At 47.0% G+C, this 25,508-nt stretch overlaps 1 protein-coding gene across 4 annotated transcripts in view; it reads left to right on the top strand.

The window, feature by feature from the left end:
• Window positions 1-25,508, top strand: part of carhsp1 (calcium regulated heat stable protein 1) — a 115,302-nt gene that overhangs the window by 74,653 nt on the left and 15,141 nt on the right. For all 4 annotated transcript variants that reach the window (XM_072481282.1, XM_072481283.1, XM_072481285.1 and 1 more), the window contains one exon: window positions 2,228-2,350. In XM_072481282.1, coding sequence (XP_072337383.1) covers window positions 2,228-2,350 — 123 coding nt within the window. The remainder of the gene's footprint in view (window positions 1-2,227; window positions 2,351-25,508) is intronic.

The raw sequence follows: 25,508 nt of genomic DNA, 5'->3' as shown, positions 1-25,508 counted from the left end.
GTTTCTCCTGACCAATGGAAGAGGTTGCAAGAAAGGATAGCCCAGGTGGGAGGGGTCTTTGATTATGCTGCCCGCTTTCCCAAGGCAGTGGGATGTGTAGACTGAGTCAATCGATGGGAGGCAATTTCACGTGATGGACTGGTCTGTGTTCACGGCTCTCTGTAGTGATAATAAATAATGCAACGGTGTAGCTCATGTAGACCGTAGGTTGGATGTGCTACTCCTAAATATAAATAGAAGTTGAAAAATGCCAACCTTCTATTTAATATTGGGAATCTGTTGAATTGCTGTCGAAATCTTTCCACGTCACCAGCTCTCAAATTGATGAGCGCCGGAGTCGAGAGATCTACACAAAATTTAGGATCTTCCTGCTCCGGTTCACTTTTTATTAAGTGTTTTAGCATCAAAATCATGCTGCTTAAACTCTCCTAGCAGGTTCAGTGGTAAATACAGTTTCCCAGAGACAAAGAAAACAAGCCCCTTAGTCTCAGTCCCCTCTCTTTGACAACCTTGTTGTAATACCTGATGGGGTGTGCCCCCAGTTTTGGAGCCTCTGATTTGGATCGCTAGTCTGCAAGGGAAGTTAATGAGCAGTGGACAAAACTGAAGGTTACCAGTTAACATGACAGTTTTGTTACAGACATAGGCCATTTGTGAACAATGCCAAGGATCAATGATAGTATTCTAAAAGTGGTGCTATTTGCACAGCATATTAAAAGGTTAGCGCAAGGAGGAAAGCTTGTGATAATGTCTTATTCTTGACAAAATGATGTTGCAAGGATTGGCCGATGCACATGCTGACTCGCAAACACAAGAAGGGCATCCACACATTTTAGTAACTTTCAGCTCCAAAAGCAGCATGTATAACCCAAGCTGCGGCTGGTTCTATCTGTGGAAATTTGGGGTGGGGGAAGAACCTGGGTGGAGTACATTTCATCTGGCCGATAGCTGTGAGAACTGTGAGCATGCACAGATTGAGCAGAGGCTGATGGAGGAAATGAGATGGATTATGGTTTTTAAGGTCTCTATCTAAATTCTAGGTGAAGGACATGGCCAGAATGTTGGTAGTACTTTGAGGCGATGATTACAGTTGGTTGAGACAATTACCATCCATGTATTCAGGGGGAATCTGAATACGTGAGGGAGGAGAACTAGCGATATGGCAACGGGGTGAGATGAAGTAAGATGGGAGAAGGCCTATGTGCAACATAAATGATGGCATGGGTCAACTGAGTCAAATGGCTGGTTTCTCGTCTTGGGTTCCGTCTGATGTTGAATCCTAACCCTCGGCATTAAGCTTTTAATTTTACCTGTTAGATTCGTATCAAATGCTCCTTTGTGTTAGGTTTATGGAAAGATCTTTACGATCGACTATTTTGGTGAATGTTTACGTTGCGAAGTCTGATTTTTTTTTTTTTGTCAGTGTAGTGCTGTTATCCTCCTGTTACAAAGTTGGAATCGGTGGAAATGTGATTGTTGTATCTCCGGAGTTGACCGCAAAACGTAGAGGTATGAAGGTGCCACATTCTTGGATGTTGTTCATACAATCTAAGATGGACAACTGGAACAAGTGCAAAACACTCTGCAGACATCATCACAGATCACGTGATGCTCCACCAGCAGGATTTATTCACTTAATACATAAGTGACCAACTGAATTTGCAAAATTACTTAGTCCACATCAATTATACATGTTTTTTGCATCGTAACAATGTAATGCCCTCATACACTGGGTACAGGAGATTTGCCTGAATGATTCCTGGAATGAGGGTGGGGTCTTTAGTTTCCAGGATAGGTGGAAAGGCTGGGGTCATTATTAGAGCAAAGGAGATCAAGGGAGAAATGATAGAGGTGTACAAGATTATGACTGGCTTAGATACGGTGGTCAAGGAAAACCTCTGTCTCTTAGATGATTGAACAAGGACTAGGGGGACACAGATTTTAGATTTAGGGCAAATGTGAGGAAGAACCTTTTTACACAGTGAGTGTTAGTGACCTACGATTCTGCCCGTGAGCGCGGTGGATGCTGAAATAATCCATGATTTTAAAAGGAAATTAGATAGACATTGAAGTAAATAAATTTGCAGGGTTACAGGGATGGAGGGGACTGTCTGGATTGCTCCACGGGAAGCCAGCATGGGCTCAGTGGACCGAATGGCCTCCTTCTGTGCTGTAAGTGACTCTCTCTGTAGCTTGAGTGAATATCATTCCTATTATTCTATTACAGAACTGCTCGGGCAGCAGAAGGTCCAGTCTTCAAAGGAACCTGCAAGTGCTTTTCCCGTTGCAAAGGCCATGGATTCATCCTCCCTGCAGATGGAGGAGCTGAAATCTTTGTTCACATCTCTGAGTAAGTTGTTAGCATTTACAACATGTTTATATGAAATTATATCTTGAAGGTAAGTAAACAAATGTTATTGAGTCTTATAAAAACCTTCATTTCGTCAGCATGCTGTTGCCTAAACATGGGCGGCACAGTGGTTAGCACTGCTGCCTCACAGCACCTGGAACCCAGGTTCAATTCAGCCTTGTGACTGTGCGGAGATTGCATGTTCTCACCGTGTGTGCGTGGGTTTATCCGGGTGCTCCAGTTTCCTCCCACAGTCCAAAGATGTGCAGGGTAGGTGGATTGGCCATGCTCAGTTGCCCCTGAGTGTCCAGGGATGAGTAGGTTATTGGGATAGGGCGGGGAAGTGGGCTTGGGTGGAGAACTCTTTTTCAAAGGGTCAGTGCAGACTTGATGGGCCGAATGGCCTCCTTCTGGCACTGTAGGGATTCTGTGATTCTAAGCCTAGATTGAATAGGTGGTTAATAGATTGATAGTCGGACTTCCGTCTGCGGCTATGCAGAGCTAGGTCGCATATTCGGCAGCTCCCGCTTGGAATGGACTTTTGGGCTCTTTTACAGGGCCCCCACGGCATTTGTTTGACATTTCCCGGTGTGGGAAGAAGACTGCAGCATTCCCCTGACGGTGTCCCCCAGGAATGTTGTGTCTTTTGGCTGCCAGACCCGGCAGAAACAGTGAAGGATTTGGCTTGAGCTGCAGCAATAGACAGAGGCCCCTTCCAGCATGCAAGCGGGGGAAGGGCAAGCTTAAAGCTGCAATCTGACTTGACTCTATCAAAGGTGAATTCTAGCAGCAGAGGGAACAACTGTGAAAGAATCTACCAAGGCCATTGAAGAGGCGGGGACGAGGCTTCTGGTGGCGGCCATGGAGGAGTAGGTCGCGCATTCGGCAGCTCCCGTCTGGAACCGACTCTCAGACCTTTTTCAGGAGTTTCCATAGACTTTTTGGGGCAGACTGGTGAAGCAAACACTACCAACTTCTATGAAACGGACCAGAAGTGTAACGGCCAAAGGAGCGGCACTGGAGCAACGGGAGAAGCGAGGGAAAGAAAACAGAATGGCGGCGGCCAGGGACAAAGGGGAGCTGCAGGAGTTAATCAAGCGCTGCTTCGAGGAGCAGCGCGAGGAGATGCACAAAGAGATGTTGGCGCCTATGCTTTCGGTAATTGAAGGACTTGGGATCACGCAGAAGGCCCACGAAGCTAAGATCCAGGAGGTACAGAAAAGAGTCAGTCAGAACGAGGACGAGCTTGTGGGCCTGGCGGTGAGAGTGGAGCAGAACGAGGCGCTACACGAGGTGGGCGGGAAGACTCGAAGACCTGGAGAACAGGTCGAGAAGAAAGAATCTGCGAATCCTGGGTCTCCCTGAGGGAGTGGAGGGGGCTGATGCCGGGGCATACGCGAGCACGATGATGGGCACGGATGCCCTTTCGAGGCCGCTGGAGTTGGACGGGGCACATCGGGTGCTGGCGAAGAAGCCCCAGGCAAATGAACCGCCAAGGGCGATGGTGGTGAGGTTCCACCGGTTCACGGACAGAGAGTGGGTCCTGAGATGAGCCAAGAAGGAGCGGAGCAGTAAGTGGGACAATGCAGAGATCCGAATATACCCGGACTGGAGCACGGAGGTTGCAAAGCGGAGAGCGAGTTTCAATCGGGCCAAAGCAGCGTTGTACCGGAAAGAAGTGAAATTCGGAATGCTGCAGCCAGCCGACTGTGGGTCACATACAAGGGCCAACACTACTACTTTGAAACACCTGAAGGGGCGTGGACATTTGTACAAGCCGAAAAGTTGGACTCTAACTGAGGGTTTGAGAGGGTGGGGGGGATGTTTTGGGGTTTGATGTGTGATGGTTGTTGTATTTCGGGGGTCAATCACGCGCAGGAAATGTTACATGGGCTGGGGGAGAGAGACAAGGCCGCGACAGGAGCTGCGCCAGAGGGGGCGGAGCGGGCTTTGGAAGGCTCGGGGTTTTCTTCCTGCGCGCGGGAAGAAAGGCGGGAAGGGGAACGAAGGAATGCATATGGATTGGGAGACTCCCACGCGGGGAGGTCAATGGGACGGCGGGGGAAGCCGCGGTCAGCAGGCGTCAGCTGACTTACGGGAGTGACATGGGGGGAGCAAAAAAGCTAGCCAGGGGTCTAGCGGAGGGGAGGGGAGGGGCGGGGGGGGGGGGGGGGGGGGACAAAGGGTTGCTGCTGCACTGGCCGAAAGGGAATGGGACACAGAAGAGGTGGTCGGGATGGGGGGCCCCCCTCTGGGGGACTGGAGGGTGAGGGAGGCGTGGACACGGGACTGGCCCAGAAAAGGAGATTGCTAGTCGGCGGGGCGTGGGGGGGGTGAGAGCCCCTCCAATCCGGCTGATAACATGGAATGTGAGGGGCCTGAATAGGCCAGTGAAGAGGGCTTGAGTGTTCGCGCACTTAAAGGGACTGAAGGCGGACGTGGCCATGCTCCAAGAGACACATCTGAAGGTGGCGGACCAGGTCAGGTTAAGAAAGGGATGGGTAGGACAGGTATTCCACTCGGGACTGGACGCGAAGAATAGAGGGGTGGCAATATTGGTGGGAAAGCGGGTGTCATTTGAGGCCAAGACTATTGTAGCGGACAATGGAGTGCGATATGTAATGGTAAGCGGTAGGCTGCAAGGGACGTGGGTGGTGTTGGTAAACGTATACGCCCCGAACTGGGATGATGCAGGATTCATGAAGCGCATGTTGGGGCGCATTCCGGACCTGGAGATAGGAGGCCTGATAATGGGAGGGGACTTCAATACAGTGTTGGATCCAGCACTGGACCGCTCCAAATCAAGGACTGGAAAGAGGCCGGCAGCGGCCAAGGTACTTAGGGGGTTTATGGATCAGATGGGAGGAGTAGACCCATGGCGGTTTTCAAGGCCGCAGGCCAGGGTATTTTCTTTCTTCTCCCATGTACACAAAGCCTACTCCCGGATAGATTTCTTTGTTCTGGGTAGGGCGCTCATCCCGAGGGTGGAGGGGACGGAGTATTCGGCTATAGCCGTTTCGGACCATGCCCCTCACTGGGTGGAACTGGAGCTGGGAGAGGAGAGGGACCAATGCCCGTTGTGGCGGCTGGATGTGGGACTGCTGGCGGACGAGGTGGTGTGTGGGAAGGTGAGGGGGTGTATCAAAAGGTACTTGGAGGCCAACGACAACGGGGAGGTGCGGGTGGGGGTGGTATGGGAGGCGGTGATCAGGGGAGAGCTAATTTCCATTAGGGCTCATATGGAGAAGACCGAGGGTATGGAAAGGGAGAGGTTAGTGGGGGAGATTTTGAGAGTGGACAGGAGATACGCAGAGGCCCCGGAGGAAAGATTACTTGGGGAAAGACGACGGCTCCAGACGGAGTTTGACCTGTTGACCACAGGGAAGGTGGAGGCACAGTGGAGGAAAGTGCAGGGGGCGACCTACGAGTATGGGGAAAAGGCTAGTCGGATGCTGGCACACCAGCTCCGTAAGAGGATGGCAGCGAGGGAAATAGGGGGAGTCAAAGATGGAAGGGGAGCCACGGTTCGGAGTGCAACGAAAATAAACGAGGTATTCAAGGCCTTTTATGAAGAGCTGTACAGATCCCAGCCCCCAGCGGGGGAAGAGGGGATGAGACGATTCCTAGATCAGCTGAGATTCCCGAGGGTGGAGGAGCAAGAGGTGGCTGGTTTGGGGGCACCAATTGGGCTGGAGGAGCTGAGCAAGGGTTTGGGGAGCATGCAGGCGGGGAAGGCCCCGGGACCGGACGGATTCCCGGTGGAGTTCTACAGGAAGTACGTAGACCTGTTGGCCCCGCTACTAGTGAGGACCTTTAATGAGGCAAGAGAGGAGGGGACCCTGCCCCCGACAAGGGAGGAGATCGAGGAAGGTCTGTGGGCTGATGCCCTAGGTAGGGTTAATTCCTCCTCCTCGTGTGCCAGGCTCAGCCTGATACAATTTAAGGTGGTCCACAGAGCGCACTTGACGGGGGCGAGGTTGAGTAGCTTCTTTGGGGTAGAGGACAGATGTGGAAGGTGCTCAGGGAGCCCGGCGAACCATGTCCATATGTTTTGGTCATGCCCGTCACTAGAGGGGCTCTGGAGAGGAGTGGCGGGAGCAATATCTCAGGTGGTGAAAGTCCGGGTCACGCCAAGCTGGGGGCTAGCAATATTTGGAGTAGTGGACGAACCAGGAGTGCAGGACGCGAAAGAGGCCGGCATTCTGGCCTTTGCATCCATAGTAGCCCGGCGCAGGATCTTGCTAATGTGGAAGGAGGCGAAGCCACCCAGCCTGGAGGCCTGGATAAATGATATGGCTGGGTTCATAAAGTTGGAGAGGATTAAGTTCACCTTGAGAGGGTCTGCGCAGGGGTTCTACAGGCGGTGGCAACCGTTCCTAGACTATCTCGCGGAGCGTTAGAGGAAGGTCGGTCAGCAGCAGCAGCAACCTTTGGGGGGGGGGAAGGGGGAAAGGGGGGGACTGCCTGGGAGGGTGGATGAGCAAGAGATAACATGAAGAGTTGGGGAAACTGGCACGTACGGGTGAGGGCCAGTGTACAAAGCTGTGTACATATATCATTTTGCCATGTATATATCTTGCTCTGCGCAATTTCTCGTTTTTTTTTTTGTTGGGGGGGGGGGGGGGTTATTGTTTGTAAGGGAGAAAAATTGTGTTAAAAAACTTTAATAAATATATATATTTTTTAAAAATAGATTGATAGTGTATAGATATAGTGGGATTAGTAAATTGCGGGTGAGGAATGGTATCAGTCATCTTTTATTTTTTTTACAAGTATCCTTATTTTCATAATGGTTATTATGTGTACTGTATCAGTAGAATGGTTGCAGGCTCAGAATACATTGGTGAGAGCTGTTTATAGGCCCTCTAACTAACTGTAGTTCCACTGTTGGACACAGGTCTTAAGCAAGAAATAATTAGAACTTGTAACAAAGGTTGTGTAATTACTGTGTGGGCCAATTTTTATAATGCCTGAGCAAATCAAACGGCAAAAGTAGTGTGGGAGATGAGTTTGCAGCATGCTTCCTGGAACAATATGTTGCAGACTAGAGAGGAATGAAGCTCTATTCGATCTAGTAGTTTAAAATTGAGGTGAATTCCACATTGAATGTGAGGGCAACATACTTGGGTCCAAAACAAGAATCTTTTACTTAAATGAATCCAATTTCGTAGGTACGAGGGAAAAGCTGGCTAAAGTTGTTTGGGTAAATAGACTAAAAGGTATGGCGATAAATAAGGGAAACCTTTAAAGAATTGATTCAACGTTTTCAACAAATGTGTACTCCATTAAAGATGAAACAGAAAGAAAGACCCATCTGTGGCTTACGAGGGAGGTTAATGATAGTTTTCAATCAAAAGTGGAGATAATATTTTGCAAAGAAACTGAGGACTGGGAGGTTTTGGAAACCAGAAAAGGGTGATCAAAAAGTTGATTTAAAGAAGGGGAAAATTGAATACGAGTGTAAATTAAATAGGAATGTAGAAACAGAAATTAAATAGGAATGTAGAAACAGAATCTAACAGCTTTGATGTGTAAAACTATAGAAAAGGGAGGAGAGTAGTTAAAATAAACATTGATCCGAGACGGTGAAATGGCCATGGAGTATGAGAAAATGGCAGAGATATTGAAGAATTATTTTATGTTCATCTTCACAGTGGAAGACATAACTTAAGGGTCTAAAAGAGTACAAATTCCCGTAATCTGGTATATTTTCTGCCTCTGCTCTTATTGCTAAGTTCTTATGTTTGAAGGTGCTTCACAGGAAGATGATCAAACAAAATCTGACAATGCGATGTTAGGACAGATGACTAAAAGATTGGTTGAAGAGGGGTAGATTTTATGGAGCATCTTAATGGAGGAGAGGGAGAGAGGCGGTAAGAGTTGAGGAGGGAATTCCAGAAATTTAAGGTCCGAGCAGCTGAAGCCACAGCCATCTGTGGGGCAGTAAAAATCGGGGTCAGCATTAGGGGAACTTGCAGAGGTCTTGGAGCATTGTGGTGCTGAAGGATAAATTGCAGAAATGGAGAGGGGCAGGGTGAGAATTTTAAAGTTGAGTTGTTGTGTACTTGGGAGCTACTGCCAGTGTGGTCATGCAGGTGTGTTGAGGTGAATAGGGCTTGGTATATGTTAAGATATTGGTAAGAATTGTTTGGGTGAGTTTGAGTGGATAGTTTGGGCAGTGTTGGAATAGTCGAGCTGATGGGTAGCAAAGCTGTGGATGAGGGCTTCAGGAGCAAATGAACTGAGACAGGGCAGTGATGGGCAATGTTACAGAGTATGTTGTCATGGTGATCATGGCAGAGAACGTGAGGTTGGATGTAGAATTTGTGGTAAAATAAGATGTCAACATTGTGAACGGTCTGCTTTAGACTCAAACAGTGACCAGGAAGAGGAATGGATTTAGTGGTTGGCAAACAGTTTGTGATGGGAACTTCAGGCAGTAGATTAAGTTTTTGTTATGTGTTCAATCTGTGTTTTAAATAATAACATTAATCAAAGGTGCATGACATTCATGAGTGTGACATTTGAGTCAGGATATCAGCTGGAATTTGTGGCACAGAAATAAGCTGATTAGCCCAGCTGATTATGCCAGTGTTCAAACTCTTCACCAACTTCTTTCTTGCTATCCTGCCCCCATATCCTTAAGTTTTCCCCTCTTATATCTTATCAAAGCCTTTCCTTAAATATGTCGGTGCTCCCGCCTTCAATCAGTCCTTGTGCCAGTGAGTTCCACTTGCTCACAACTGTGTGTGAAGAAATTCTTCCTAAATTCTCTAATTGATCTGTTACTGGCTGTCTTGCGCATTTAAATCCCTAGGTCCCTTGGCTCCTTTTTAGCTTTATACTTTCCAAGGAATAAATGGTCTTCTCAGTTCCTCCAACCAAAATTAGTTTGTCATAGAGTAATTTAAGGACAGCACGGTGGCGCAGTGGGCTAGCATTGCTGCCTCACAGCGGCGAGGTCCTAGGTTCAATCCTGGCTCTGGATCACTGTCAGTGAGGAGTTTGCACATTCTCCCCATGCTTGCATGGGTTTCACCCCCACAACTCAAAGATGTGCAGGGTAGGTGGATTGGCCATGCTAAATTGCCCCTTAATTGGAAAACAATCATTTGTTACTCTAAATTTATAAAAAGAAACAAAAAAAAAAAAGTTTGCCCTAGCGAATTTAATTTGCCATTTATTGGTCCACTCTGCAAGCTTGTTTGGCGTTCTGTATTTTGGTGCACTCCACCAAAGTATTAGGTTTAGCATTCAATTTGATATCTGCAAATTTCAAAAATGTTTCTCTAATTTTAGAGTCTATATCGTTTTTGTATGATAACTTAACTGTCGTCATAGTATAGATTCTGAATCTTTTACAGGTTTATTCTTGAATCCCATTGTGTAAACAATCTGGCAGAGGATTCTCCGTTTGGGAGACTTAAGGGGCTGGATTCTCCGCCCCGCTGGGCCACATTTCTGCCCCGACCCGCCGGCGGAATTCTCCGTTACGCCGGGCGGTCAATAGGGTTTCCCATTGTGGGGCAGCCCCACGCCGTCGGGATACCCCTGGGCGCCGGCAAAACGGAGAATCCCGTCCATGTTCCCCCACCTGAGGTGAATTGCAACCGGTTTACAATCCCCCACCCCACCCCTTCAAACCGGCAATCAATCAGTATTCCTTGCCATGAAAATCTGTGCATGGTGTGGAATGCGAGGGTTTCCCAGGGGAATCCCGTTATCTAGCCGCCATTTTGAGCAGGCGGCCCAATAATGAGAATCAGCAAGCCATTCACAGCTTTCTAGTAGTGGTCTGTGATGGACAGCTTCCACAAACCACCTGCAGCTTTGATTCATTCATCTCCCTTCACGGTTCAGTGGCCTAAGTGGAGAAACCCCAATATTTACAACATTGACCATATCAAAGAGATACAAATGTTGTGCAATCACATGCTTGATTGATTGGAATGCACTTGCAGCCAGGGGTTTCTTTTCCTGGCCCACCGCGAGGTCCACCACATCAGGGCCGCACTTGTAGAGACCACAAGTGATCTGCGTCCACATGATTCCTGGCCGTGGGGACTGAAGAATCATGGACGCCCGGAGCTTGGGACGCCGGACCTACTTTGCATTAATTTACATGCTCCTTCCGGCGCCCGGCATGGACCTCTCCGGGGTCAGAGCATCGCGTATGGATCGGCGTCTGGCATCGATCCCAATTTTGTGCTGACACCCGATACTCCGTACCATCAGGGAGCGCAACCCAGGAGTCCCGGGATTGATGATCCAGCTGTCTTTGAAATTCTATAATTATTGTAGCCTGTCTCATTAATGTTGTTGCTATAATATATGTATTGAGTGAACATCTGAGAACCAGCTTAATTTTGTTTTTAATTTTAGAGTACACAATCATTTTTTTGTCCAATTAAGGTCAATTTAGCATGTCCAATCCACCCACCCTGCACATCTTTGGGTGAGACCCACGCAGCTTAAGAATCAGCTTTATTTTATGACGGAGCTCAACAGCTTCATTCGAATTTGCAAGATGCTCTGAAACTCACTATTGGAAACCATTTAAAAGTTCCCATCATGAAACAAAATCTTGAATTGCCAAAATATTTATTTTTAAATACTCGTTGCAGTCACCGTTTGCCTATATTATTTAAACCTGACATATATTTTTCAGACTATTTCAATTTAAAAAACAAACACACCTCATAATCCATTTCCCTCGCTTTGTAGGACACAAATAGTTAATTCTGCAAAATATTCATAACGTTAGCTGTGTCCACAGATACTGCCAGCCGTGCTGAGATTTCCAACCATTTTTTTGTTTTTATTATAGTTAAAAATGCGTTTGGTGACAAATGATTGCGATAGATGTTAACCCTAAATACAAGGATGAACAATCCTCAATTTTTTTGTAAACCCTTTTCAGTTTTGAAAAACTGTAACTAGCAACATTTTTACAATGGCTCAAATTATAATTGCACCAAGTTCCATTCGATTGTTTGAACTGTAACGCAGCCTTCTTGTGTCAGCTTTCAAGAACCATTTTATTAACTGACTTATGTTCGTTGCCATGGCTGCAAATATTTGATGAGCGGCATTTTGGCTATGGATTGTGCAATTACCACCACACGTGACAACAGACATCATAGAGTTTGTTATATCTGCAGGTAGCCAATCTGACAAGTTATGGGTAAATTTACAGAATTCAGCAAGTGGAAAATTTGCATTTCTGTTGTATTCCTTCTAACTGCTTTTGAGCTGGGGTTATGGTGGCTGATGGTCTTCAGAAACGGCCAGTTACCTGCAGAGCTGATTAGTCTGAAGCACCTGCATTAAGGGTGGAAGTAGTCTGTCACTGCTCGATGCTTTCTGTGACGTGGTCAGCAGCCACTTTTGCATGGCTGCTGGTGGCCCAGAGCTGCCCAATGAACATGCAACTGCTCCTGTGCTCTATAGGTTACTCCCGGATCTCTTCTCTTCAAAATGTTCAACTGATTCTTCAGGTATGCTGCCAGTGAATGAGCTTTCACAGATCATCATTGTAACACTTGGCATTGTGCATTTCCTATTTGGGTAAATAAAATGTGTTTATATCTGCTCAGTGTCAATTGAGTACTGTGAGAATTGTGATTGACCAGTTCCTTGACATCACTTGCCAAACTCAAAATCCACACACATTGGCAGTAAAATTGTCAGCTTAATTTGAATTTATTAACTTTCACAAAATAAAGGCAATGAACGAAGGAAGAGGAAAATGTGGTGGTCGATGAATAAAATTGTCAGCATTTTCACTATTGACTCCCATAAATTGGGGAATTTAAACATTTAGAAAGCAAGCATTATTCCAACTTGTACAGATTTTAAGATTTGGACCGTTCAAATGTATACGCCCCCCGCTGCCGTGATGGGGCTCTGGAAATACATTGCACACTGCAATCAAACAAGTGAATACCACTGATGTTAGTCAAGCAGAATGACTGTAGAGGCTGTTGGAAGGTTTATTACTGATGGGTGTGCTGCAGGAGTGCCATTGTAATGTATAATGCACAAAAAAACTATTGTGTGTATATTTTTAAAAAAATAGACAATTTAAATTTGGATTTTATTGGGATCCAGTTGAATGAATTTTGCAATGAAGCAGTCAGCACAGTTGTACGGGTTCAATTATAACGCTATCACTCGTGTTCTGTTTTAGGAGGGAGGATCTGGCATTCATAACCATGGGCATGTTAAACAGAGGCTGCGATTCTCTGGCCGTGTGAAGCCCGGGAGAGCCCTCCCGCGGGCAGCTTCCACGTCTCGCAGGATTAACCCAAGCCTCGCGAGGCATTGGAGTTTGAACTCCACCCAAAAGGGGCCAAACTACACTTGGTCGTAAACCTACTTAAGGCCTACCGGGATACACTGATCTTACCCAATTCTTCACAAGAACGTGGGTTAGGCGGAATTGCACCCAAGGGCTCTCCCAGGCCATTGGAAGCCCCAAGGTGCCTGGGTGACACTGCCAAGCTAGCTGGAGCATTGCCTGGGTGCCAGGGTGGCACTGCCAAGGGTCAGGGCCTGAGGTGGGCCATGCCCATGAAAGGACGATGGAGGGGGGATTTGAATGGTGTGGGGGGGTGGGGGGGTTGTGCAGGGCAGGTAAATGGAGGCCTCTGGGAGTTTGGGGGGAGTGTGACGGTGGGGGTGCTGTAAGGAGCCCTGAAGAGTGGGCCCCCCAGGGACCCCATAGCAGGGTGTCCTCACTTGGATGGTGTGGGGTAGTGCCCATGGGTGGGGACCCACAAGCTGACTTAGAGATGGGGCACCCTTTCAAAATGTCGGCCCGATCTCTGAGCTCCCAGTGCCTAAAAATGAAAACAAAAGTGTGGGCTAAACTGGTGAGAAACTCCCCAGGGCCCCAAAAAAGTCTAATTGAATAGCAGCAGGGAGCTCGCCAGCAGAGCTGGTGAGAAATTCCCTGAAAAACCCATCACAAATGAACTTAGAAATTTTGGGGGAGAATCGCGCCATAGTCTTCTTTCAAGTAAACTTTTCGGAATACGTGGGGATTCCAAACTTATTCTTCATGTTTTCTGCATTGGTGTTTATGATGCATGCTACAACTCGGAGAGCTCCGCAAATGTAAATAGCCTGCCTCACAGTCAAAGTTACTTGACCTCTACTGGGTAACCTTCATTCCAGTTGATCAAATCCCTTTACACTGATTTGTGGCAGAAACTGTTAAATTGGAAGCTATCCTAGTATCCTTTGAAGGATCTACTGAAGACCTACAATTGATATCACTATGTTATCGTGCCCACATAAAAAGCATTTCCTCGATGTGGTCCTTGAACAAAGAATTTGTGTATATAGCTCCCCTTTTAATTTGTGGGTGGTTCAATTAAAAAGAAATAGCAGACCAGCTTTTAAATAAGGTGAAGGTTAGTTTGGTATAAAGAAACTACTGTTGAAAGATACTTTGGTGAAGTTATTAATTAAATAGAGATTAAAGCAATTAAAGGAAAAAGGTACTTAAAGATGAGATTTCAAATCCCCATCTGTGTGATAGCGTTGCCGGTTCAGTTCCATCTTTCTGAAAAGGAGTTGAAACTTTCACTTTAAGCAGCTGCATTAGTGGCTTCTGCAGTCAACTATTCAGAGATTTGTCTTTTCGGGCAGGCACAGCAGATCAGTCAGTTTTGAGGAAAGAGAGGTGTCATGATATTCAAACACACACATCATGATGGACACACTAACAGGCAAATCAGAGTACACAACACCACAACCAATCACAGACAAGAACACCAACCACATAAAAAGCACGAGCACGACACCTGGAGGTCAGTAGGTCTGGGGAGAAGGGAACAGAAAGAGCTGATGAAACACCACAAGCAGGGAGCCCCCCACGTGCAGAGTGCAAAGACCAAGTTGTAAATAGTGAGTTTAAATAAAGAAGTGTTATACCATATGCAACTGTGTTGGCTCATCTGTGTGTCAGAACACCCAACACCACATGGTACAGGAGTGGATCGATACCTGCCTACTAACCTGCCATTCTGGACATGGACCACACCGGCAAACCGCAGCCGATGCAAGTCACGGGGAACCTAGGCACCAACTGGAAGCTCTACAGGCAGCGATTTGACCTGTACATCCGTGCCACCGAAAAACAGAATGCCTCGGATGATTCGAAGATTGCAATGCTCCTCTTCTACGCAGGCCCCCACCCGAACGATGTCTTTAATTCACTGGTGTTCGAAGAAGGCGAAAACCAGGCCAAATATGACACGGTCATCCTCAAACTGGACCAGCACTTTCAAACTGAAGTAAACGAAACTTTTGAAAGATACATCTTTCAGCAACGCCTGCAAGGTAAGGAGGAGCTTTTTCAACCCTTTTTGACGCACCTCCGGATTCTAGCGCAGTCCTGCGGTTACGGCACCACCACAGAGTCCATGATCAGGGACCAGATTGTTTTTGGCGTTGCCTCTAGTGGCCTACGCCAGCAGCTTCTTAAAATAAAGAGCCTCACCTTAGCGTCTGCTGTGGAAGCCTGTGTCCTCCATGAAAATGCTACCTGCCGTTTTGCCCGATTTCAGGCGTCCGAGTTGGCACGGAGGGGGTCCCCAGCCGTCGAATCGGCAAGCCAGGCCGCCCACGACGTTGAACGCATCCAGGCCGTCGATTTCTTCCCGCCCCACGGCCCGGACGACAGCGGCCGCTTCCCGCGCTTTTCGCGGTCTCCCGCGCAGGTGCGCGCCAAAAATAACGGCCACAACGAGGGACGCACTGCGCAGGCGCGCCCACCGCAAGATCGCACTGCGCATGCGCAGTGGCGCAACGAACGCCGTGACGGCATGACGTGCAGAAATTGTGGAGGTCTACACTTAAAAGGGCAATGTCCTGCAAAATACCGACAGTGCAACAGATGTGCCATGATAGGCCACTACGCAGCCCGCTGTCGTGCGGCTCAACCCATGGATCCGGCGCATCCTCGACAACCTCGCACACGAGTCAGGACCGTCCAGCCCACGCATCAAGACTTCCAATTAAGTGATGCAGATGACCAGGATGACTTCCGAGTTGCCGTCATTGATGTCAACAAGGTCAATGCCATCAATCCAGACGATGAGTGGTGTGCCACCCTGACGGTCAACCGATCGCGCGTCGCCTTCCGTCTGGACACCGGCGCATCCGCCAACCTGATTGCTTACTCTGCAGTCCAGGCCATGAAGGTCAAACCACCCATCACACCATCCCGGCTTAAGATGGTTGACTATAACGGGAACGTTATCCCGTCCATAGGATCTTGCCAGCTACAGGTGACTCACAAGAGGTACACGGCCACACTCCCCTTCGAAGTTGTGGGCTCATCAAAGGACTCGTTACTGGGCGCACAAGCGTGTAAGGTCCTTCACCTGGTACAGCGCATCATGTCTCTCTCTCCAGATGAGATATCCGACTTCCCGGATGCTGAGTTCCACGCGAATCTCCATTCCCTCCTCGCTCACAACCAGGAGGTTTTTGAAGGCATGGGGACATTGCCACACACGTACAAGATTCGACTCAGACCGGACGCCATCCCTGTCGTTCACGCACCTCGCAGGGTTCCTGCGCCTCTCAAAGACCGCCTCAAGGCACAACTGCAGATTCTTCAGGACCAAGGGGTCCTATCCAAGGTCACGGAGCCCACGCCATGGGTCAGCTCCATGGTCTGTGTAAAGAAGCCCTCTGGCGAGCTCCGTATATGTATAGATCCAAAAGATCTGAACAACAACATCATGCGGGAACACTATCCCATCCCGAAACGAGAAGACCTCACCAGCGAGATGGCGCGAGCCAACATATTCACTAAATTGGATGCGTCCAAAGGATTCTGGCAGATCAAACTGGACCCGGCCAGCCGAAGACTATGCACATTCAACACCCCTTTTGGCAGATTCTGCTACAACCGGATGCCATTCGGCATCATTTCGGCATCTGAAGTATTCCACCGCATTATGGAACAGATGATGGAAGGCATCGAAGGGGTACGTGTATATGTGGACGATATCATCATTTGGTCCACCACTCCGCAGGAACACATGCATCGTCTTCGACGTGTCTTCACCCGCATACGGCAAAATGGCCTGCGTCTCAACCGTGCGAAGTGTGCTTTCGGCCAGACAGAGCTGAAATTCCTCGGGGACCACATCTCAAGGTCCGGGGTCCGTCCCGATGCAGACAAGGTTAGCGCCATCACAGCCATGCCACGACCGGCTGACAAGAAGGCTGTCTTAAGATTCCTCGGCATGGTCAACTTCCTTGGGAAGTTCATTCCCAACCTGGCTTCTCATACAACAAACATGCGCCATCTCGTAAAAAAATCGACGGAATTCAACTGGCACCAGTCGCATCAGCGGGAATGGGAGGAGCTCAAGCACAAACTGGTCACGGCACCAGTGCTGGCCTTCTTTGACACGACTCGCCCTACAAAGATCTCAACAGACGCCAGCCAATCTGGTATTGGAGCGGTACTCCTCCAAAAAGACAGCACGTCATCATGGGCCCCGGTTGCGTATGCCTCACGAGCCATGACCCCTACCGAACAGCGCTACGCGCAAATCGAAAAAGAATGCCTGGGCTTGTTAACTGGACTGGACAAGTTCCACGACTATGTGTATGGCCTGCCACGATTCACGGTCGAAACTGACCACCGCCCCCTGGTCAACATCATTAACAAAGACCTGAACGACATGACTCCTCGCCTCCAGCGCATCTTACTCAAACTCAGGAGGTACGATTTTGAACTGATCTACACTCCGGGGAAGGAACTCATCGTGGCGGACACTCTTTCCCGAGCAGTGAGCACACCACCAGATGCAGAGGGGTTCGTGCGTCAAATTGAGGCACACGTGACTCTGACAGCAGCAAATATGCCAGCTGATGATCCTAGTCTGGCCCACATACGCGCAGAGACGGCGACTGACCCTCTGCTGCAGCGAGTGATGCGCCACATGACGGAAGGGTGGCTAAAAGGGCAGTGCCCCCAGTTTTATAATGTGCGAGATGATCTCACCAATATAGACGGGGTCCTTATGAAATCGCATAGGATCGTCATTCCACACAGTGTGCGCCAGATGATTCTTCGTCAACTACACGAAGGCCACTTGGGCGTCGAAAAATGCAGACGAAGGGCCCGGGAGGCGGTATATTGGCCGGGTATTAATGAAGACATAGCCAACATGGTGCTCAACTGCACAACCTGTCAGAGGTTTCAGCCAGCGCAACCTCCGGAAACACTTCTACCACACGAGATGGTGACGTCCCCCTGGGCGAAGGTGGGTGTTGACCTATTTCACGCGCTCGGCAGAGATTACATTGTTATTATAGACTACTTCTCAAACTACCCGGAAGTCATGCCTCTCCATGATCTGACGTCGTCCGCAGTCATTGGGGCCTGCAAGGAAACGTTTGCTCGCCATGGCATTCCAAGGACTGTCATGTCAGACAATGGACCTTGTTTTGCCAGCCGTGAATGGTCGTCCTTTGCCGCAGCATATGGTTTCACTCATGTGACATCCAGCCCTCTGCATCCACAATCGAACGGGAAGGCTGAAAAGGGTGTCCACATCGCAAAGCGGCTCCTGTGCAAGGCGGCTGATGCCGGATCGGACTTTAACCTTGCCTTGCTGGCCTATCGATCGGCCCCGTTATCCACGGGCCTCTCGCCAGCGCAGCTACTAATGGGTCGCTCCCTCAGGACGACGGTACCTTCCGTCCTGGCACCGACAACAGACCATGAGGCGGTTCTTCGGAACATGCAACTGCAGCGTGATCGCCAGAAAGGTCGGTACGACACACGAGCGACGGACCTGCCCCCCCTGTCCTCCGGAGACAAAGTACGCGTCCATCAACCGTATGGTGGCTGGTCAGCGCCGGCCGAAGTCCTCCGACAAGTGGCTCCCCGCTCGTTCCTGGTTCGCATGCCGGATGGTTCCGTGCGTCGCCGCAATCGGCGCGCCCTTCGCCGACTTCCACGCTCACAGCCACACAACACGCCAGATCCTCAACAGGCTTCCGAGGATGACTTTGTGGAGCTGCCGCACATCACGCCCTTTCCATCGCCACCCATGGCCATGCCTGCACAGCAGCCGGTGGTTCTTGATCCACCCTTAAGGCGGTCAACCCGAATTCGTCGCAAACCCATTAGAATGGACTTATAATACAGTTCATATGTTTAATAAGTTGGACAATTTTACATGATAACCTGTTGTTGTTTATCGTTCCAGATGTCGTCTGACTGGACAACTGATCAAATTTTTTTTTCTTCTTCTCTCGTTCGCATTTCTGTTATGTTATGGTACAACTGGATTCATGTGACGCACTCGACATCGCCCCATGTACATAGTTCCGTCATAGACACATGCTGCACACGACACACACACACTCTTAGATGCACTCACGTCACGATCATATTTATTACCACGTAGGCACATATCTTTGTAAAAAGGGGGGATGTCATGATATTCAAACACACACATCATGATGGACACACTAACAGGCAAATCAGAGTACACAACACCACAACCAATCACAGACAAGAACACCAACCACATAAAAAGCACGAGCACGACACCTGGAGGTCAGTAGGTCTGGGGAGAAGGGAACAGAAAGAGCTGATGAAACACCACAAGCAGGGAGCCCCCCACGTGCAGAGTGCAAAGACCAAGTTGTAAATAGTGAGTTTAAATAAAGAAGTGTTGTACCATATGCAACTGTGTTGGCTCATCTGTGTGTCAGAACACCCAACACCACAAGAGGTTTCCTGTTCCTCACGTTCTCTGGTGACGGCACTTGCAGATTGCCCGGACTTTCTTTTGGCAGAACAGCATTGGTTTCTTAATCTCTTGGTCCTCCCTTGGACAAGGTCCCGATCTGATATTCTTTCTCGGAATTCTTCCTGGGGCTCTGCACACAAAATGGCTGTTTTGGGGCCTGTATTTATCACAACTAAAACAAAATGGCTGCTGCGTTAATTTCACTGAAGCATTGTTCTGCCAGGTAAAGAAATTAATTATGTTGAAGTCATTTGAAGTCCCTTCCAGTCTCCTGTTCCCTGCAAAATCAAAGGGTTTTCTCACATTTTAGAATTCAGTGGACATCTCTAAAGGGCTTTTCTCGCACACTTGATAGCTAGCTTCACAGATAAAAATCTGCCGAGAGTTCAGTTAACACCCAAAGGTGCCAGGTTGTGTATCCGTCCTTCCATTTTGAAAAAATCTTTTAACTCAATGTAAACGTTTAAAAACAGACCTGTTTGTAGGAAAGTCTTTTTAGGAAAGTATGCCTGAGAGTGAACTGGTATCATTCACATCAGTTACCTTTCGAGGCCAGACAACATGGAATATTAGGGGCGAGTGAGGGTTATGGAATCTGTTCTTGTCGGCCCTGTCAGTGAACAATGGCTTTATCCTTGGAACCCAAATTAGGGATCCAATTTGCGGATTTTCTTTTCACTTGCAACCGGATGGAGGAGGATTCACACACCATGTTCAGATCGGAGACTGCTGCTGTACTTTATATTTTGAACTGTTCCCACAATTCAAGATCACTTAGATCACACAAGAAACTCATGCACTTGAAGATTGCTGAAGCGAGCAACAATATGAAAATTATTTTGTGGATACTAAAATTCATATTGCCTGCTATAGAACTCCACGCCTTCGAGCAATTTATTTGCCATTGATTTTATAATAAAGATATTTTGGTTTAAGAAATCAGCTGTTTAGACATAGACATAAAATTTACAGCCAGAAGGAGGCCATTTGGCCCATCAAGTCTGCACTGGAAAGACCAACACTGTTTACAGAGTTGCAACTAAGCTAGAGATGTAGGCATTTAAAACAATATAAAAATGCAGTCCCTCGAGTTAGCTCTGCCATTCAATACAATCATGGCTGATTCACCACATCTCAATTTCCTATCCTTTGATTCCCTTAATGTCCAAAAATCTATTGATCTCTACCTTTAATATACCAATCATTGAACCTGCACGGCTCTCTGTGAAAGACCATTCCAAAGATTCACCACCCTCTTGAATGAAGAAATTATGCAAAATTGCTTTCCTTTCATTCTGAGCATGGGGATATGCAAGGTTTTAATTTCTTACTTTGTATTCCCTGTTAACGGCCCAGTCTAAGTATGCCACTGTCTGTGTGCGCTGAATGTTGAAACCAGAATAAAAAGCTGGTATGGAGGTGATGGTAGAATGGCTTATGTCTACTCTCAGAAAAGGAAGGTAAATCAGTGTGTGAACTAATTTGTTGAGACCATAACAAGAGTGACATTAACTGAGGGCTTATCCACTCACTTGGAAAATAAATGGTGCATTGTGCAGGCTGATCTAAGATAGGACAAAAACAATTTAATTTTTACTTGGCAAAAGGAGAGCGAAAGAGTGTGGAGGAAATGGGCTGGTCACAGCTATCCTTCTTATGTGGAAATCTAAGTGCTGCTGAATGCATGCCGTATTTACATCTAAATGTGGAAGGAAAAAATTAGAAATGGAATATGCATGCAGTATGTATTCCTTATGGTCCCATGCTAGCAAGGGAGCAAACTTGGGCCAAAATCCACCATGCCTGGCGAACTTGGTTATATTTTTTTAAAGTTCGAGCCAAAGCTTATGTGATGAGGCTTGACTATCATTCGAGCAGCAATGTGTGAAATGCAAAGCAGAAGATTTTCAGTTAATTGTTGTGTTTTTAGTTTTGTTTAGAAGAAGATTTAATTAATATCAAATCTTTGGTAATAGCTACTTATTGAGTGCTACCTTTAGACAGTCATAAATTGACAATTGCTGCATGTCATCCTGCCCTGACTATCATGATCAACTCCTCCATACACTTGTTCTTGTTGCCGTTACACTCAATAGTATGCAGCCAGAGGTATGTAGAAATAAAAGCTGATTCAAGGGATCACACAAACAATGGCCCAGACACTACAATGGAATGGCTTTGCAGAGAGGAGGAACTTGTTTCGGCTTATTTGTACACTCCTGGTGGACACACGGTACCAGTAATGCATGTGCCTTGGTGGCTAGGAGAGGTAAGCGGCGCTGGTGGCAAGACGTACCACTTTTGCTGCAAGTGGTTTTCCTGACTATATCAATTGCTTTTAGCAAACCGGCATTTCAAATTTGAAGCTTCCAACCTCCTCCTTTAATGTCCTTAATAGTGTTGGATGCTAGGAATGCCCTCAAGTGTGGCCATAACTCTGATCAGGGAATTAAAGATTTGGAGTTGGTATAAATGGATCCTACCTATGAATCCACATTGTGCCCTCGAAACATGCAGTTTTAAGTAATTCATCTATTTGTTAAAGCTTTAATAAGTCACTTATTCCCAGTATTGTTGTTCTTCAGATTTTTATTGGTTCCTAATCTGCCCAATCTTCAGTTGCCCTTGTAATCTGGGCTCTTTGTCTTCCCTTGATGTTTACTTTCCATTTCAATACCTCTGATAGAAACCCACACTTTGGCTTCACTATTTGAAGAAGAACAAGATTTTATCTTATAAAGGTCTTTTGAAGTTTGTTTTGTTCCAATCAGAGGAGTGATTATGTTGCGATGAATTGAAAGGCATTTTCGGTACTTTAATTCTTAAAATACCATTGGTTCAACTTCCCTCGCTGCCTCCGTGTTAATGAATGATGTGGTACTGAGTCATACAAGCCATGAAGATCCCTGGTTTCTCTTGGGTTAGGTTATCTTGGCTATTATGACTTGTGGTTATGCCATAGTTGACCTCCGAATTAGAAAGAGAAAGAAATGTATTGCTGAAACTGCAAACCACTAGAATGTGTGTATGTTTTCGGTAGGGGAGTGTAAGGGATGTCAGCAGAAGACCAGATTATACTTGGCTACAATTGAATAGAAGTAAATTTAGCATTGTATCATTATGCCAATTCCTGTAATCATTCTGCCCCATTGCCAAGCTTCTTAATCTCTGTGATATCTGTTTTGATCCTGTCATCTTCTGTACTGATGTTTCTGATACTGATGTTTCTTTTGCTCAATCAAGCATTTCCATCTACGCCGGAGCCCTCAACTGTATCCATCTTATTTCCCACCCTTCTACCTTGATGCCTCTCAGAAACAGGTTCAGTTTTTCATGGTCGTCAGCTTCCATCCCACTAGTCTCAACAATTAATGGAGCATTTTCTGCCACTTCTAGCCTGATGACACCAAGTTTATTCTCCCCTCCCCTTTCAGCCTTGAAAATGGACCCTTCCCTCTAGTCCATTCTCCCAACACATTCTCCCCTTCCCACAGCACCTTTTGACATGCAACAGACTCAGTTTCACCACCTCCCTTCCCACCTGCGCAGTCCTTCAGGTGAAACAGTGATTTCCTATTTCAACTTCGTATTCATAGAATCATAGAAGTTTACAGCATGGAAACAGGCCCTTCGGCCCAACCAGTCCATGCCGCCCAGTATTTACCATTAAGCTAGTCCCAGTTGCCCGCACTTGGCCCATAACCCTCTATACCCATCTTACCCATGTAACTATCTAAATGCTTTTTGAAAGACACAATTGTACCCGCCTCTACTACTACCTCTGGCAGCCCATTCCAGACACTCACTACCCTCTGAGTGAAGAAATTGCCCCTCTGGGCCCTTCTGAATCTCTCCCCTCTCACCTTAAACCTATGCCCTCTAGTTTTAGACTCCCCTACCTTTGGGAAAAGATGTTGACTATCTACCTTATCTATGCCCCTCATTATTTTATAGACCTCTATAAGATCACCCCTAAGCCTCCTACGCTCCAGGGAAAAAAGTCCCAGTCTATCCAGCCTCTCCTTATAACTCAAACCATCAAGTCCCGGCAACATCCTAGTAAATCTTTTCTGCACTCTTTCTAGTTTAATAATATCCTTTCTGTAATAGGGTGACCAGAACTGCACACAGTATTCCAAGTGTGGCCGTACCAATGTCTTGTACAACTTCAACAAGACGTCCCAACTCCTGTATTCAATGTTCTGACCAATGAAACCAAGCATGCCGAATGCCTTCTTCACCACCCTGTCCACCTGCGACTCCACCTTCAAGGAGCTATGAACCTGTACTCCTAGATCTCTTTGTTCTATAACTCTCCCCAACGCCATACCATTAACTGAGTAGGTCCTGGCCTGATTCGATCTGCCAAAATGCATCACCTCACATTTATCTAAATTAAACTCCATCTGCCATTCGTCGGCCCACTGGCCTAATTGATCAAGATCCCGTTGCAATCCTAGATAACCTTCTTCACTATCCACTGTGCCACCAATCTTGGTGTCATCTGCAAACTTACTAACCATGCCTCCTAAATTCTCATCCAAATCATTAATATAAATCACAAATAACAGTGGACCCAGCACCGATCCCTGAGGCACACCACTGGTCACAGGCCTCCAGTTTGAAAAACAACCCTCTACAACCACCCTCTGCCTTCTGTCGTCCAGCCAATTTTGAATCCAATTGGCAACCTCACCCTGGATCCCGTGAGCTTTAACCTTCTGCAACAACCTACCATGCGGTACCTTGTCAAAGGCTTTGCTAAAGTTCATGTAGACAACGTCTACTGCACTGCCCTCATCTACCTTCTTGGTCACTCCCTCAAAAAACTCAATCAAATTTGTGAGACATGATTTTCCACGCACAAAGCCATGCTGACTGCCCCGAATCAGTCCTTGCCTCTCTATTCTGTGTTCTTCGCTCACCATGTGGTCTCTGCTCTGGGGAGACCAAATGCAGCTGTGGTGACCATTTTGCTGAACACCTCCATTCAAGTTGCCAGTGTGACCCCTCGCCATTTTAACACTGTCCCTCTCTATCCTCAGCCTCTTACACTGTTCCCATGTAGCCCAGTGGAAGCTCGAGGAACACTACCTCATCTTTCAACTAAGCATTTTACAACCTTCATTAAACTCAAAAAATTGAGTTTGACAACTTCAGAGGGCAAATGCTGTTCTTCTTGTTTTCAGGCAGCATTTACCAGTCGGGAATAGTGCTGTTGTTGCCATTTAAGGCTCATCTGTGTTCCTGCTTTGTTTCCCTTATCCCATTGTCAACCCCTTTCATCATCCCTTTTTAATCAGTTAATCTTTCCTGCCACTCTGAGATCTTTCCCTTTGTCCCTCTCTCTCTTTGTCTCTCTCCGCCCGCTCTGCATACTCCCAGCATCTTCTATTTCAATTTAAATGCAGTCTTTGGAGAAACGGAACATGGTTATCAAGGTTTAAGATTTTGGTACAGCAAAATTAATGGGGTGAGAATGGCACTGCCAAAGAAACTGCTGTGGGGTAAAACTACAGATGGAGGATGGAAGGTGTTCAAAAAAGAGTATAGGACCAGCATGTACACCCAGAGGGGTACAAAGCACAGTGGTAAGCACTGCTGCTTCACAGCGCCAGGGTCCCAGGTTCGATTCCCGGCTTGGGTCACTGTCTGTGCGGAGTCTGCATGTTCTCCCTGTGTCTGCGTGGGTTTCCTCTGGGTGCTCCAGTTTCCTTACCCAAAAGACGTGCTGTTGGGTAATTTGGACATTCTGAAATCTCCCTCAGTGTACCCGAGCAGGCGCCGGAATGTGGCGACAAGGGACTTTTCACAGTAACTTAATTGCAACGTTAATGTAAGCCTACTTGTGACAAAAGAGATTATTATTATTATTATAAGCTATCCACGCCAAATAAAGCAGACTTAATTGACAAAGTTGAGATTGTTGAGTCCTAAAGGAAAAAAGTAAGTGACAGTGCAGAAAATATTGTTGACCCAGGGGGCAGGGACAGATTTAAGCAACAGCAAAAGGAAGATTTTTAGAAAAGATAGAGCTGCCATAAGGAATGCAAAAATAATTTAACGAGGAACATAAAAACTGATGCAAATTTTTGTAGGCCTTTTAAAACCGATGCTGGAAATATTGCAAATGAAAATAAGGAAATGACAGATTTATTGAACCATTGCTTATGCCAGTCTTCCTAGTAGAGAGAGAAGCTGATGTATCCGATATTCCAGTGAAACTGGTAATGAATCGAGGACTGTAAGTTAGTAAGAAAATAGTACTGGAAAAATAATGGCACTAAAGATTCACACAGCCGCAGGCTGATTTGTATCTAGGGTTTTAAAGAAAACACAGAGAAAATAGAAAACGTTCAGAC

The sequence above is a fragment of the Scyliorhinus torazame genome, chromosome 17, assembly GCF_047496885.1.
Source record: "Scyliorhinus torazame isolate Kashiwa2021f chromosome 17, sScyTor2.1, whole genome shotgun sequence".
Taxonomy (NCBI): Eukaryota; Metazoa; Chordata; class Chondrichthyes; order Carcharhiniformes; family Scyliorhinidae; genus Scyliorhinus; species Scyliorhinus torazame.
Note: the sequence above shows the minus strand (reverse complement) of the source record. Positions and strands in the feature narration are given on the sequence as shown.